Source organism: Seriola lalandi, unplaced genomic scaffold (assembly GCF_002814215.2).
Source record: "Seriola lalandi dorsalis isolate HSWRI2012SDOR001 ecotype SW California unplaced genomic scaffold, Sedor1 jcf7180002054476, whole genome shotgun sequence".
In the NCBI taxonomy this organism is placed as follows: domain Eukaryota; kingdom Metazoa; phylum Chordata; class Actinopteri; order Carangiformes; family Carangidae; genus Seriola; species Seriola lalandi.
Window position 1 is genome coordinate 1,138,806 of NW_019525029.1, and position 16,607 is coordinate 1,155,412.

At 42.2% G+C, this 16,607-nt stretch overlaps 1 protein-coding gene across 6 annotated transcripts in view; it reads right to left on the reverse strand.

The window, feature by feature from the left end:
• The window catches only part of clasp2 (cytoplasmic linker associated protein 2), a 57,625-nt gene that overhangs the window by 5,015 nt on the left and 36,003 nt on the right, over positions 1 to 16,607 (reverse strand). The window contains exons 19-39 of one of the 6 annotated variants that reach the window (XM_087175587.1): positions 15,698 to 15,715; positions 14,814 to 14,915; positions 14,535 to 14,561; positions 13,527 to 13,553; positions 11,415 to 11,588; positions 11,003 to 11,047; positions 9,511 to 9,618; positions 9,124 to 9,192; positions 8,365 to 8,471; positions 8,172 to 8,195; positions 7,882 to 8,037; positions 7,151 to 7,242; positions 6,998 to 7,061; positions 6,188 to 6,247; positions 5,878 to 5,880; positions 5,220 to 5,383; positions 4,334 to 4,412; positions 2,108 to 2,251; positions 1,809 to 1,952; positions 1,567 to 1,673; positions 962 to 1,103 (exon numbers count right to left, since the gene is read on the reverse strand). In XM_087175587.1, coding sequence (XP_087031713.1) covers positions 962 to 1,103; positions 1,567 to 1,673; positions 1,809 to 1,952; positions 2,108 to 2,251; positions 4,334 to 4,412; positions 5,220 to 5,383; positions 5,878 to 5,880; positions 6,188 to 6,247; positions 6,998 to 7,061; positions 7,151 to 7,242; positions 7,882 to 8,037; positions 8,172 to 8,195; positions 8,365 to 8,471; positions 9,124 to 9,192; positions 9,511 to 9,618; positions 11,003 to 11,047; positions 11,415 to 11,588; positions 13,527 to 13,553; positions 14,535 to 14,561; positions 14,814 to 14,915; positions 15,698 to 15,715 — 1,856 coding nt within the window. Of the gene's footprint in view, positions 1 to 961; positions 1,104 to 1,566; positions 1,674 to 1,808; positions 1,953 to 2,107; positions 2,252 to 4,333; positions 4,413 to 5,219; positions 5,384 to 5,877; positions 5,881 to 6,187; positions 6,248 to 6,997; positions 7,062 to 7,150; positions 7,243 to 7,881; positions 8,038 to 8,171; positions 8,196 to 8,364; positions 8,472 to 9,123; positions 9,193 to 9,510; positions 9,619 to 11,002; positions 11,048 to 11,414; positions 11,589 to 13,526; positions 13,554 to 14,534; positions 14,562 to 14,813; positions 14,916 to 15,697; positions 15,716 to 16,084; positions 16,109 to 16,607 lie in introns of all 6 variants that reach the window. The other 5 variants (XM_087175586.1, XM_087175582.1, XM_087175583.1 and 2 more) reach the window with 5 other exon arrangements.

Below are 16,607 nucleotides of genomic sequence, written 5' to 3' on the forward strand. Positions count from 1 at the left end.
AGGAAAATGTCTCAGATCAAAATCTGTTACATTTTCAGCTTGAAATAAAATGTCACCGTAGCATCGAGTTTCGAGAACTGTCACGGAGCAGAACTTGGCAGAGAATACTTTGTCAGATCTTGTTTACATATTCTTTGAACACATATTTAAATCATTACTTTGACAATTTTATACTACTGTAATTCTATACTGCTGCAAATGTCATGTGGCTACTTGTGTTAAAACAGGATTTAACACTGCTGTTTGAAAAGTGTGTTTTACAAAAAGGATTTAGAAGCCCCCTCCTTTCAAAAAAGGTATTTAAAAAAAAACAGTTTTAGTATTGCACCAAAACAATAGCATCATATTGTATTAAACAAAATGTGATATCACAAACCAATGAAGTGTGAACAGCTCACAGTCAAACTCCACTGCTACAGCAACACTGACTCTGTGTATAGATCCATCAGTATACACTATAAATCAGTGTCAAAGTCGATGCACAATGTTCCCTGCCCCTGTTGCATAACACTGCATGAAATATTGTCCAGAGTCACAGTTGATTAGGTTTCATATTCACAGCAGAGCTGTACTCTAAGAACTGGCTGAACATTAAGATTTCTCTTTGTTTACCAATTTTTTCAGCACATCTTCTCTTTTTTATTTGTCACAGTGTTCTGACAAATTGGCACCTTGGTAATTTTTACTCCTACTGCTCAACACCATGATGCTGATGCAAATGGCTGCTCACGCAATCATCTGTAAATGTTTCACTTTCGTTCTCATTCAAGTGAGAAAATGTCATAAAATATTACTTACAACAAAACACATTATTAATAATTACAAAAACTTCCTTTGACCCATGAGTATTTCAGTACAGCTCTCACGGTTCCATATCAGCCTTGATACAGACTCATACTGACACTGTGCAAATGCATGCAAACATCAGCGCATGCAGCGCCCCTCTGTCTGCTCTTCTCACCTCCTCTCCTTCCCGCCGTTGGACTGGCTCATTCATGTCCTCTTGGCTGCGGACGCTGAAGTTCTGAATCGCCTCAGTGACGCCTTTCAGCGAGCTGTAGATGTCTTCTGAGTTCATGTTTTCTGTGTCGTAGTCAAAAGCACTGCACACATGCAGGAAAAATGAGGAAAAATTACAGCTTTTCCAAACTGTCCTGCTGAATATCATTCACTATATTGTTATATTCCTTCACGTGGTCTAACGTCAGGTGAGTTTTTGAGGAACACAGTTTTTCCACTACACATTTAGATTAAATCTGGTTGTGATAAATACAATAAGTGGAACCGATTATTTCAAACTACAAAAACAGTTCTGATTATATGAATAATTGTGCATCCTCACATTAATTTTTACATTGTTAATTAGAGAGAGTAGTTACAGAAGAAGAAAAATGAAGATGCTGGAGCAGACTGAGTTTCAATTATGAGCATTTGTGGATGTTTCTTTTTTACTGACGTGCCCATCTTGTCTTGTATTCGTTCTAATTTGTCAATGATTGTTAGATGGATTTCCCATTTTTATGGATCCTGGTGAGTGAATGTGCGATTAAGACATGTGTGTGTTACCTTGGTGAGGGGGTGTTCTGGGAGGTGTTGGTGGGGGAAGTGACCGGGCTGGACCAGCTGGCCGGAGATCGGGGGGTGTGGCGCGTCAGAGGGCTGCCCATTGGTGCCTGAGGAAGTGACCAAAACAAGTTGACAGAAAGAAGTATAAAATTAATGTCTAAGTATAATGATTAACAATTTTGTACGTCTCAACTAGTAACACAAAACCTTCAGTGAACACTGTTGGAGTGTGTGTGATTTACCTGTGCAGCGTTGCCAGTGTTCTTCAGATGGTTTTGAAGCAGCTTGGTGGCTCCGTCCTGAAAGGTTTTGGGCAGAGCTGCCAGCAGCATGGTGAACTCTGGGGTGTTCAGCTGGAACAGGGCGATTAGCACCGACTGGGCTGCCTGGGAAACACAAAATACAAGACTTGTGTGAACCAAAGAGAGCAGTGATGCTAGTGAGATGAGAATAAACTATGGGAATGTTTTAAAGTGGCTTTTGATTCGGGAAATGTAGAATATCTTAATCTCAAATCCATGTCTGATGCACGTGTCAGTACCTTTCTGACATCAGAGCTCTTGGGTTCAGTAGTCCAGGTGATGATGCGGGAGACGGCCAACCGAGTCTCACTGGAGTTCACAAAGTCTGGAGCCTCCATCTGTAACGTCAGCGTCTCGATGTACTTCAGAATGGCTACCTTCACCTGCAATACAAACACACACACACACACACACACATTTATGCAAACCATTAGATAACCTGGTCGAAAACAAAGAAACTGCATGGCCAATATTCACCTGAAAATAGGTAAAAAGTAATAACACCCACACACACAAACAAAAAAGCACACAAAAGTGACCACCAACATCCACAGTCAGCATGTACAACCACAGCAGATTGTGCATCTCTTGCAGGTCTGAAAATCAAATGATCGGATGAATCAGTGCGAGAAGATCAAAGTGCATTCATGGTCATGCTTTACAACGTGGAAAAACATATCAGCCAACATAAAAGTGATGACAAATGACGAAACAAAGGAACCAATAAATGCAAACATTCACCGCAGGCTCCCAAACGCCACAACAACTGACTCCTGCCCTGAATTTCCTCAATCTCTTTCTCCTTCTCCGTCTTTCTACATAAGCACCTAAAGGGCCAGAACTTCCTCCAAATCACTTAGCTGCATCGTGCGCGCCATATAATTGCTCCCCCCGGAGCGCACTGACCTGGGAGGACTGGCTCCAGGCTGTGGCCTGCTCGTCTAGAGAGCAGGCGTGGCGGCGCGCTCTGGGGGGGAACAATTTTACCCCGGACCCTCCCCTGCCTCGCCCTCGCCCGCAACACGAGCTCCATACAGGCTTCAGAGAGAGAGAGGAGAAGCACCGCGTCAATCAACGGAGAGAGACAGGGAAGGGCAGGGGGAGACAAGAAAAGAAAAGGAAGAAGAGGGAGGGATGATGCAGAGGAGGAAAATGAGTGGAATGTGGGTTTGGGCAGGAATGAGATTTTATCTTTCAGAAAATCTGGAAATACACAATGCAATTGTTAAGGCCACATGATGGCAGCAAAGTGCTGTGATGCCTGGTATGCCAACATCAACTGATGGTTTATGAGGCTTCATGCAACAGTTTACAGGCTGGATAATGACTGCTTCACTGCTGAAATGCTCAATGTTAACATCCATATAGTGTTTACATAACACTTTTATCATGGATGATGGGAAAGTTCATGATTTTCTGGAAATTTAATTGAGACACTTTTGATAGATAAGACATTCAAATGGGATTGTTGGTCTCTGCACAGTCTAGTATATCAGATAATACCTGCTACTTCGTCATGTTGCTAAAAAATCCTGTAAATCCAGGATTGCCACAAAGCATTTGTCCTTATTGATTTGCAGTATCACCTGCAAACATATTTCTACTGTCTCATGTCTCAGTATATATCGTCATATTGCTCATCTGCGATGTGTTGTGATGAGATGTGAACGGAGACTTTTAACAGTGAACAATATTTTTGGACTATTAAGCTTTTCTTCGGGCCACAGAGTAAGTCATAGCTATGCTTTCTGATAGTATGAAAGTACTGAGAGGAATAATATATGGTCACAACAAGCCTCCTCTTAAATTGAAGAAGGGTCAACCCATCAGTAAAATTTTAATAATAATCTTGAGGAAAATTATATTTGTGGCAGTAAAAATTGTGTTGCTGATGTCATCCTTTCATTGCCCAAGCGTAGTTGCAAGGGAGAGAAGCAGACTGATAGGGAGTGAAAGGAAGTTTGACGAATACGGTTAAAACTCGAGCAGGAAAGGGTGTGGGAGGAGGAAGAGTGGCCAGATGAACGGGTCAGGGGGAGTGAGGAGGAGTGAGGGATGAATTAGAAGAAAGTGAGGGGAGGTGAAGGTAGAGGGTAAGTGAGGCAAGAGGGAGGAGGAGTTAAGGAAAAGGAGTTAGAGGAGAAGAGCTTGAAGGGAGTGTCCACACTGTAGCAGAGCAAAAAGCCAGTGGAGTGGCTGGATCAATCGCTATCCAATCACAGCCCAGGACTCAGGGTTTTGTGGGGTTTGGGAGGCGGAGCCAGCATGGGCAGGTATGAGGTCATTTCAGTACAGCAGTTACCATAGTTACAGCATCCCCGAATTTTCAGCCTTTCGTCCACCCTTCCCATCCACCCCCTCCTTTAGTCAAACCTTAACACACTCAGCTTTCTTTCTCATATAACTAACACACACACACACACACACACACACACACACACACACAAAATTAAGTTGTCATCTACCTTGAGGTTGGGCGTCTGTGTCTGGTCGACAGTAAACCTCATGAGAATAGTAAACTGGAGGTCATTGGGGAAAGACTCTCTGTAAGTGAAAACAGAAATCCACATTATAGCTGCAGAGCGTACATGACTACAACTCAGAGCAAAATGATCTTCACCCAGTGTCTTGACAGTTTAAGATACATTTCTTTATCACTACAAAAGTCAGAGGTAAAACATCCTTTCTCTTGCAAAAACTACCATGTGTCTCTATGTGTAAAAATATAAGAGAGAGAAGGAAGCATTGCTCCTCAGAGGCCTATCTATTAATTTATATGTACAGTACTGTGCAAAAGTATCAGGCACGTCAGATGTTTTGATTCATCACGATTGATTGGTCCCAGATTCATTCTGCAGCATGACAATGACCCAAAACACACAGCCAGATTCATAGAGAACTATCTTCAGTGACAAGAAGAACAAGAAGTGCTGCAACAGATGGCCTGATCCCCACAGAGCCCTGATCTCAACATCACTGAGTCAGTCTGGGGTTACATGAAGACATGGAGTCAGCCTAACTATTGAAGGCGTTATTTTTTTTTTTTTTAGATGAACCTCACTTTTGCACAGTACTGTACATGTAACAAATATCTAATGGTAAACTAGTTTTTCAGAGCTTTCAAACACATCTCAGTCTTCCTGAGCTGTGACTGAAAGCCAAGAAAAGCTAGAGAGTTTGATCTTTGAGCTTTAAATTATTTTGTTACACATACTTTTCCTGAGGATCAATAATGAACTGCCATGCTCAAACATTCTTTTACTGCGTGTGTAGACTTATGTCACCCATGGGTCAGATACAGATCTAATGCATATGCCATATTGTCCATCTGTAGGTGAGTGTGACACCCACCGAGTGACATCCAGGGCTTTTTGAACTTTGGCCTGTACGGAGCCCAGCAGGTCAGCTCCCATCTTCTTCAGCAGCTGTGTGAGCAGGACAAACAACCAGTCTTGCAGGTCGTCCTTATGGACCAGGATGAAGTCTATCAGCGTCTCCAGGAACATGCTGAATACCTAGAATCACATACACACTGTTGGGGTCATACACAGCGAATGAGTCACTGATCAATTCGCATTTTTCATGCACACGCATGCATAGAAGTACTTCTGCATTTACAGAATATAGATTATTCAGTTGGAAGAGGTGTACTGGGAGAGCAGCATTAGTTCCCATTGTCAAGTTAGTGGTTATTCATTCATCATTGCAGCAACCCACTTTCATTCCCAATCACCAATTAGACTTAAATCACTCAAATTAATAAGAGTATTAATATTATAAGACAACCACAGTGAGACAGCAAACAACTTGACAGGAATTAGTTAACACCAATCGGGCTGTGTGGGGACCATCTCCACATGACAGTGACTGATTTCAGCAGGACAGCATGTGAGGTAGGTTAGTGAGTGTTATGTTGTTGCCTGTAACTGGTTACCCACTCAGATTAATGAAGCAGATTTTCATTCAAACACAAAATTTAAGTACAGCAACACTGACTGGCCAAACTTACTCTCTACAGAGAGTTCCAGGGTGGGTGGCATGGGGGAGAGAGAAACACATCTGTTAGCATCCTGACAAAGAATGTAACGAGCTTGTGAGAGCACATTCATAATCTTGACTTTCAACACAAAACCTGCAAAAACACTAAAGTATCTTCAACCAGGTAAGAGTCATGAAGTGAAATATCTGAAGAGATGTTGTGTGCACACTAGTAAAAACAAATCAAAGTGGAGAAACATGGGAGATGAGAAAGAAGACGTGGGAGTAGTGTGGGACAAAGAGGTAAGGGCAGGAGAGAGATTCATGGCGAGATGCAGTACCTTGAAGGAGGCTGAGCTTATACCGGATTCTGCCGTGCCGTACACCCTGCTGGAGTCTCGCTGAAATTCATCAAATCGTCAAACGTCAAACGAGGGGAAGGGGAGAAGCTCACACACCTTACGACATGTGTGAGGCGACGGGCACTCAAAAATGCCGAAAGACAAGTGGCAGTGTTAAGAGAAGGCGAACCGCAGCTGGTTAGTCAGAGAGAAGAGCTGGTAGCCCAAACATTTGTGCGCATGTGTGTATACGTTTATGTGCATCTGTGAGTACATGTGCGGTCAGTGTTTTGTCGCTTCAGACTGCAGGTATGGAGGGAAAGAAAGGGGAGTGCCAGTGAATACAGTGAGCACAGCCAGCGGTTTGGCTGCTGAACAGTGACAAGAGCAATCCCACAGGACGGCGGAAAGTGTGAGGTCACACGCAAACTCAGGCGTGGCATGCCGTTAGAGAACAGTCTGTTGCACGCTGTGCATGCCTGTGTTTATGTTTGAGTGTGTTTATACGTTTGTGTAGAAGACAATTTAACCCGTTTATCCCGACTTTTATCTCTAAACTTATTCATGTGACTACATTTAACATCCGTGACTGTCGATATGTGTCTGTGCGTGTACTAACAAACAGATTTAACAATTTCATTGTTTTGGCAGAATCCGGTACAGTGAAGGATGGTGGGATAAAAGTATTTTAATACAAAGTATTAAAAAACCAATGTAAAATCAAAGTGGGTGAATGATGAATTGTGCCATGACAGTGTAAATGAGTGCTGCGTGTCTTTGCGTGAATACTTGCGCTACATGCACTCATACCTTACTGTGAGGGTCTGCAAACATCCTGGTGAAGATTTCACACAGCCTCTTCAACTCTACCCGACTGTAGAAGAAAAACAAAGATTAAGATTAAAAAATAAATCAACAATCAATTTATAATGTGAAGATACATTTGCCTCTTGCATGACTGACCTGAGGGTGCGTTGGTTCTTAAGTAATGCCTGAAGGCCTAACAGCCCCTCCTTCCTCTCAGACCAGTTGACACTGGCACAGCGATTCAGCACCTGAAAGAACCACAAACACAGATACACATACAGGCCTGTTGAGACTTCTATATACAGGCACAAGCAAAGTGATGACATTAAAATATTGAACCTGATACAGAAATGACAGGGCTTTCTGTTTTTTAAGGGAAAGAAACAATAAGTCAGTACATTTATGGGGCTGAACTGGAACTGAATATTTGCATAAAAAAAACTGCATAAATGTCAGGGATCCAGTTCCTGCATTAGTGACACTAGTGTCCTCGCTGCAAAGTTGTAGTGCTTGTAGTGACTTGTGAACAAACTTCTCTTTGAAAAGAGAAGTTAAAGTCTAACCACTGTAGATACACGACAAATTTATTGAGCAAATCCTTAAAGTCTGTGCAAGGCTGAACCATTGTATGGCTATAAAATGGAGAATTTTCATAAGTAACAAACTATGTATTATTGTATGTAACAATACTTAATATGTACACTATGTAATATGTACAGCAATATATAATCAGCAGTATGACTGGAAGTACAGCATTTTCTGAAAGCCACAGCAGGCAAGAAAAAGACAGGTGAGCAGTGGGGGAGGCTGCCTGAAGAGAAGCTTGTAGTTTGGCCTGATATCTGTCTGGTTCAGAGTTTTCTGCTGCGCTGCCGTTTGTTGCTAACCTCAGCCACGTCTTCTGTCTGTCTCATGTAGGTCGGGATGGCTCCTCCATTTCGGGAGCTATAGGACCTTTCTGAACAGGCGCTGGATGCGTCACTGTTAGCGTCGTCATCAGAGTACATGCTGTAGTTCTCGTACCGCCGCCGTGCCGGCTTCTTCTGCAGGTAAAACATACAGGGCATGAAATTAAACTGAAATTAAAACAAGAGCAATAAAAGCCTTAGGAAGAAAACATGCACTTTCAGAACACACACACATAACACACAGGTAAGAGGCAGGAGAAGAAGCTGACCTTGGACCGCATGTCTCCCAACAGCTGACAGCGTTAAACAGAGGCAGAACCAGGGGTTAGTTAACACACAGACACATTCCAGGAAGTGTAAGCTGCACATGCTGACAGCTAACTGGAATGTGGACAGAGTTACTGTGTGTTTTTTTTGGGTTTTTTTATGTCTATGTTTTGGGTAGTGTATGTGTTTTTATACCAGTGCATCTGCGAGAGCCTCTTCTACGTCTGAGCCTGTGTTGAGGACCCTCATGGCACTGACAGAAGAAGAGAGACGACTGGACTGACTGATGCCAAAACCTGATCCTGGGGGGGAGAGAGAGAGTGACAGCCGGAAAGATAGAAAGGACAGACAGGTGGAAATCAGGGGACACATGTTAAAAAAACAAAAAACATCAAAATAAAAAGTTAAAGTTCGCCAACTCTCTCCCCCACTCATCAACTGTCTCTCACTTGTCCACTGAGGATCCACTATCCAATTACCTCACTCTTGCCATCATCCATTCTCTGACATTTACTCAACCCACACACGCTTCATCTCCCATGAGCCAACTCTGTAAGTTGATGTGATGAGTTGTTAGGTGACATTGCAGGTGGCACTGGGAGGAAAAAGGATGATTGACATAAAACGCAGGAGAACGCATTGGTGTCCCCAAAAAGAAGGGGCAGAGCTAAATAAAGAAAAACAAATGGTCGCTGGTGAAACTGGTAGAATGGTTGTCAACTGGCAACTGAACGGGCGGAAGCATGCAATTCCACAGGAAGGTTCGACATCCTGGAGCAGAATGTAAAAAAATAAAAAAATAATAAAAACAACTGAGGCGGATGGACAAGAAAAGAAACACGCTGACAAAATACAGGAGAGGATGCGTGACACGAAAGAACAAAAAGAAAACGGAGCGAACAAAAATCAAGGCGGAGTGGGTGGGTGAGGTACAGAGAAATAGTTGTACTCAGCCTTCACCTGCAGCCCCAAAAGCATCAGGTGTGTGGAGAGCTCCGGTGGAGCGAGAGTAGCTCCGCGGTGCTGCAACCAAAATTAAAACACACGTACAGAGTTTAACATTCGCGCACACACATACGACAAACACACACAACCCTCGCACTGATCGAGCAGGGTGTGAGAGTAGAAAGAAAGGCTGAAAAACATGCAAGTGTTTTTTGATTTGTCTAATCACCCTCAACTTTGATAACCTCAGATACTGAATTAAAATTAAAGTCTATGTTTCTAATGTTTGAGCCAACTTTACGTAGAAAAGAAAGCTTTTTGTTCTTCTTTGACGTCTTACTCATCCTGATTTTACAACTCATCTCTCCTGGGTGTCGGTCCACTACTGCTACTCACCAAGTGGTGTGAAGGAGCGTACGGGGCTGGTGTCCCGGCTGCTCTCCCTGCTGGCCTCTCTGCTGCAGCCCTGACTCATACTGGGCCGAGGGATACGACTGCCCCGAGCTAACACCACCGGGGTTACAACGCCACACCGCAGCAGTGGAAAAGAGGAAAAGGGGGAACAAGGGAAAGAGAGAGCAGCAGAGGGAAGAAAAGTGGTTTTAAGAACACGAAGGGAAAGGACATAAAGAAGACCACAAAAAGACAAAGTAGAAAGACAAACATGAGCGGTGAATAAGAAGAGAAAGAAGAAGAGACATGGATAAAGACATAAATATGACAATGGAGGTCAGAGTGACAGACTGACAGAAACAAGAGAGAAAATGAGCACAGGTCAACCAGCCCTGAGGGAGCATCTCAACATACTTATTTTCACACTTATTTTCCTGTTGACCTCAGAAGACTGAGATTAGGGCTGAAACTAACACTCATTTTCATTATTATTATTATTATTATTTTCAAACAAATATTTCCTTTAATAGGGCAGCAATTAGCAATTATTTTCATTATAGATTCATCTATTGATATCATTTTGATGAACTGATTAGTCATTTAATTTATAAAATGTCATAAGATAGTGAAATAAGAACAGGTCAAAGGGGGGAACGGCAACACTTGGGCTGGCCGAGCAATGGTTCAACTTCATGACACATTTGGCTGACTGATGGTGTAACTTGATCACTCAGCCACAGAGATTTCTGTTTATAGGTCTGGAGCCGCTGCTGCGCTCCAGTCAAAAATTACTTTAGCAATAGCTGACTTGCTGCAGGCGTTGTGTTAATTGACTTATTTGTGACGAAGGATTTCTCATCATTAAATTGCTTCAGCTCTAGATGAGATGCACCTGACAGGACAAGACTGCTGGACTCACACTTAAATAAAACAAAGTGTGATATACACATACACTCAGGCACGCACAGAAGAGTAAAGGGAGTGATTTGAGATGAATTGAACACTTGAGAGTGTGGGCGAGGGGAGGATCTGCGTTTTCATCCAGTAGCATTGCAATCAACTTCACCGTTCATTGCTCTGTTCATTAGCCAGTCAGGGTTAATCACAGCCTACAAAAGACCTACAAAGCCCTGATGAAGTTTTGCCGATCCGGCGAGAAGGTTCGTTCATCGGCCACTAACAGGTTAGTGCAGAAAAGGAGGAGGTATGTTCAAAATGCGCGGAAATCTGCCGATCACAGGCACCCGTCACCACAACAACACAGCCATGAAGTCAGAGACAGGTTAGCGAGATGGGCTCTATCAGGCGGAGGTATATTGCTTGATGGAGGGAGTCGGACGGCGGGAGAGTTTGTGAGATTCGTAGTGATGGATGGAGATAAAGAATGAGGCATGGAGGGATGATTTAAATGAGGAGAGAAAAGTGAGGATGAGAGTAGATAGATTAAGGTGGAGGGAGTGATTGCAGGGTGGTCTGGTCGACATCGGAGCCTTACCTCCTCTACTCGCTCCGTTGTAGATGGAACTAATGCTGGAAGGAGCTAGAGGACAGAAGCAAGGAGAAGGGAAAAGGGAGGACAGGGAGAGGAGCAGAGGAGGAAGAGGTGGACAGGGAATCGGAGGGACAAAAGAGTTGAGATCCAAGAGCTTATGTGGTTGTATGTGATGCTTTTAAGGTATCATCGAGTGTCCAGGGCAAACATTTAGATAAGTCATTGGTCAAATGAGGTTATAAAAACAAGCCATCATTTAACCTTTGAGTAGATGTTATAAAACTGATGCAGCAAATTGTAATCAATGAAAGAAATCAAACCCAATTCAAAAAGGAAGGACAACGAAAATGTGGGGATTTTTAAGCTTCCTTTTATGAAACAGTTTAATTTTACTTTTAATTTTAAGTTTACTTACCAACAGACAGACGAGTGGGGGAAGAGTCTCTGGAGCAGCCCTGGCTGCGGGGGATACGGCTGCGTCTGTGTCCGTCCCCAGTGGACCCAGCCAGCACCCTGTGGGCCCCTGAGCTCATGGTGCTCAGGGCCGTACTTGTCAGCACACGACCAGGGGAGCCACTCCGACTGCCGGCTTCAGAGGACGCAGAGGAAGAAGAGGACAAAGAGAGAAGGAGAAAGTAAAGTCAGAGCGATACTCACAACATGTGGCATTTCATAATGCAAGCTGTACAGAAACTCTGCCAGTCGCCCTCTGATGTGAGGACTTCATTAAAAAAAAAAAAAAAAAAAAAAAGACAGCTGCTACTCTCCTTCACTTAGTGGCACAAGTTTCCACACACTTTTTGGTAGAAGTTGTAACACACAGTTTGTATCGTAAAAATAGACAGAATCTAACAGCAAACTTTACAGTGTTCGATGTCAATGGAAAGAGGATTCTTGGGGAAAAGATAGTTGAAAACCACAATAAATAGAAAGTGCATTTAACAGTGTAAAATTAATTTAGGTTTGATGTGTTGAACCAAAATCTTTCATATAAATAAATACCAAAATAAATAGTGACATTCTTACAACATGATGACAATGTTACAGCTTTTGTCTTTTTGAAGATACAGGGGAATAATATAAACTTTCCTTACAAAATGAAAACATCTGGTAACAGAAGTCTCAATTTCTCCTCCCCAAGACATCCTCTCTCCAAGTGCAAAGCCCACAGAGTATTTTTTCTACAACAACTCACATTACTATCAACCGGAAGACAAACAGTTGAGGAGAAGCTGCTCTGCAGTGCTGAATATTAAGTGAGTGAACAGACTTTTGGGGAACAAGTTCCAGTGCTTGACACATGAAGCTGGACCTAAACTCATTCAACATGAGCAGAAGAACAGACTGTCTTGCACTCTCTCTCATGGACACACAAAAACTAAGATCACACACACTCAACACATGAACAGTATTTTTCTATGTACTACTACGTAATGACACAGAACTAAATACATCCATCTGAATGACAAGAAAAATCTAACTAAGGATGGTTCAGGTATTTTGGGGGAATATTCTGAGAATATATAATAACTACGTGTAACTTTACTGATATAAAACAGATGGTAATATATTGAATTTATATGTTTTATCATGTGAGGAATACTTGAAACTACCTGACCCTTGGAGATCTTCTACCAGCCAGCGCTCCTTTCCTATCTCCCACTTACATTTACAGATTCACAAAGTCTACGCTGACACTTGACCAACAGCTAAACTATTTTAAAGTTGCTACAAGATTCTTACTAAACTAACCTATCTTCACATTTTCATAATCTTAAGGTTAATATGGCGCACTAAGTAAAAACGATAAGTCTTCTGGCTAACTGAATTCCACTAGGGAAAGGCAACGGTGCTTTTTACAAGTCAAACATGTTCATTTTTAAGTTTCTACACATCTTTTACTAAAAAAAAACTAAAAATGGTCTAACACCTTCATATCTTTTAGACTGCCCGTCTGAGTATGCTCCAAACCATTTGCTTAGGTAGATCATATATTTAATTAATTCAACTTTTACTTTTACATTGTTTCATGGTTCATCTATGATCTTATTTCTTCTTACTTTCCCAGGATGCTAGTGTTGTCTTTTATTGCTTTAATGTGTCCTGTCTTTATGTATCTGTTATTTTGTTTTTAATATCTTGTCTTGTAAAGCAGTTCAAGCTACATTTCATTTTTATACAAGGTGCTACATGAGTAAAGTTTATTATCATTATTGGTCTGGCCCTTTATTGGTCTTTCAGAGTGTAACTCCCTTTGCCTCTCTCACTCTGGAGAATTTACTTCAGCTACATCCAGGCACACATAAGAGTCCAGAAACAAGAGCCTCCCAAAGCAGTGTGTTTAGCATGATCATTGAACAGCCATGTTAACAGTATGTGCCTACAAGTCCCAGCATGCTCAGCCAGAGTGGGAGGAACTGAAGTGACCTTTCTGGGTGCATGTGAAGGAAAGGGGAGTCAGAGCAACAGGGGAAAAGGAAGTAAAGATAAAGAGAGCGGGTAAAAAGAAGTAGCGTTATAATCTTACCACCAACAGGGGTAGCAGACTGAGATCCTGAGCCATTAAGCCCATTGGTTGGGAGGAGGGGGGAAGCAGAGGCGAGGGGGAAGGAACAGCAGATTAAACCAGATGAATTATGGGGTGTTAGCGCAAAAAAAGCTTCATGGGGAGTTAGAACACAGAGTACGATGGGAGCGCATCCTGGTGTTCCATACCAAGAATGAAGGCAAGGCTGAAGCACTTTTAATTAAATAAATCCATTTATCAAAGAGAAAACAATTATTGAAGATGTGTGGCTCAAACAAACACACACACTGAACCAGCTGCAGATGATGGCCTAGGAGAAGCAGTGCATGTTGAGACAGCAGCATTATATATATGAAGTGAAGCCTGTTCACAATGAGAGAACAAACTGATTGAAAGAAAATATGCTCAAAAATATCCACACGCAATCTTTCCCACACACAAATAGAAATTATTCTAACCCTCTGTGCAGCTGCCATTTCCTCTCTTACTGTTAATCGGTGGTTCTGAGATTTGGGCTTTGAACTCTTGATCAGACAACTTGTATTTGGTCTTTTATCAAAATGTCCAGATCTGATTGGTGCAGTGGGCTGTGGTCCAATCACTTTTAAACTAGTCATCTAGCCAGCTGCAAGCAGCATATTATCAACAAGTCTTCTTGGAAAGCAGGTACAATCACATCTGCTTTTGTGTAGCAATAGTGTAGCTATCTCAGTGGCTTGTGTTACACTTTGTACAGTATGTGAGTATTACTACTTAGTACTTGAATGACAGCCAGAGCCAGGCTAGAGCAGCAGAAATAAACTGTCCACCACACCATCCTCAGTGATGAGACACAGCATGCAGAGAGAAAAATATAAAATAAATTAACACACACACACAACCACACGCTCAATCCTCTTTACACAAAACACCTTGATCTAAATGAGAGCAATAGCGGGTGGGCCACCATTCCCACTGTGGTACACAGAAAGACACATACACACTGACTCTGACACACAAACAGAATACCTGGTGTGCAATCGGATTCGTCGGAACCTGAAGGCACAAAAACATTTTCATGGAGCTTATCGTCACCGTGAAGGCAACATGTGAAGAAACTCCACAATACGAGCCTGAGAAACTACACACACACACACTCTGAGGAAACTCTCACACACACACACACACACACCCCATTTCAGTTGTTGTGTATGTGATGTTGTGAGTGAACTTCATACCCAGGATGTTTCACTCACAGCTGGGTTTATGTCATGCTGTGTGTTCGGGTGGTGTGACGGGGGTACATACGTTGTGACTGGGAGACCATCTTGGTGCGGCTACGTCCCCGTGAGTCCACCTGGCTGGACATGCTGCTGGGAGTGGACAGGGGCTGCTTGGTACGTACACGACCTGCATGTATGTGAAGGGAAAACAGTAAAAATACACAAAATGACACTGGACTCCCCAGACTAACACATCTCTCACAAATTGTTTGCAGCCCAGAATCTATGAAGCTACTAAAGATGAAGAAAAGCAGCTAATGCTGGAAGCTGATTGATCAGATCCTAAACTAGACACTTACATTCAGCCAGGTGCACACACAGATAAATACACCAGGGATGCTTCAGTGGATTACAACCAAGTCTTGGTAAGGTCATACTTAAAACCTGAAACTAGTTATAAGCCAAAAAGTTATCCATCTTTCAGTATTTGAGGGATTTGATGAAACTGGCAACTATTTCCAGTATTAAGGGAGTAAATGAGTGAGCGAGATATTATTGCACCTCTAATGAAAAATTCAAATGCAGATTAGTTTCTTGATCAACTGCCTGAAAAATGACTGAACCGGTTAATGGATTATCAAAATAGTTGCCAGTTATCTTTCCGTTGTTGCTCCACTAAGTGATTAATCGTTTCAACTTTAAATGCAACCCACTTCATTAACACCGTTCACTTTAGCCTATGCAATGCATCGCCTGATCCACTTAACTGCAATTTCTGTTTATATGAAGCCATTCCTCTATTCAAATACTGGGTCACATGGACCACTAAGAAAACAACCAATGATAATAATGGAATTGCACCATTAAGGTTGGATCTGCGATTTACAAACTCAGGATGTCGATTAAAATGTTCCTTCTAGAACATCCCTAAAAAGCGAGGACAAACACATCCACTAACTACAGTCTTACCATTATCTGACCTGGTCCCTACAGACAGACAAAGGAGGAGCATGTTGTAAATATCACATTTTCAACTAATATGTATTACACATCATAAGTATCCTAGAAAATCCTCAATAACTGAATGATACAGTTTAATGCAGGTGTTGATTTCATTGTAGTAAAGCAGAAGATGATCTTAGGTGTAATTATTCAGATTCATGATGTGATGAGTAGGACAGTGATACAAATGAGGGTTGAATGTAAGACTGACAGCAGGGGGCACTGTGGCCACACACTGCAACGAAAGGAGATAACATGGACTGGGATGAAGTGAGGAAAGGGCAAAGAAAAGAAGAGAAAGAAAAGAAAGCATGAGTAGGCTGTTTCTGGTGAAGCAGAGTGAGATGATCTTACCATCCGTTTTATCAGAGGCATCATCTTTAGTAGCAAAGAGAGAAAGAGAGAGATAGAGGGTGGAAGAAAAGGAAAGAAACGAAGGGAAACAAAAAAGGATTCGTAGAAATGATTATACAAAGGAAAACAAATAAATGGAAAAAGGGAACCCAGGAAAGGGGAAATGAAAGTTGAGTGTAAGTCACAAGAAAACACAAAAAATAATGAAAAGTAATAAAGACAGAAAAAATAGGGGGAAAGAGAAGACACACAGGAGAAGAAAGGAACACAGTGTGTATTAGTAACATACCATCTGTTTAACAGAGATGCATATGTAGGGATCAACATCGAAACACAGACAGACAAACCAACACACAATATTGATCTATAAAACATGCACACAGAGAATATCCATACCAAAACAGATACGGGCTACATTAACAGGCAATGAGCAGGCAGCAGGAGAAGAGAGCACAGGAGCGGAGAGGAGAGAGGCCAGTCCAAACACTGAAGTGTGTGAGTGTGTAAGTCCATCCTTACAGAC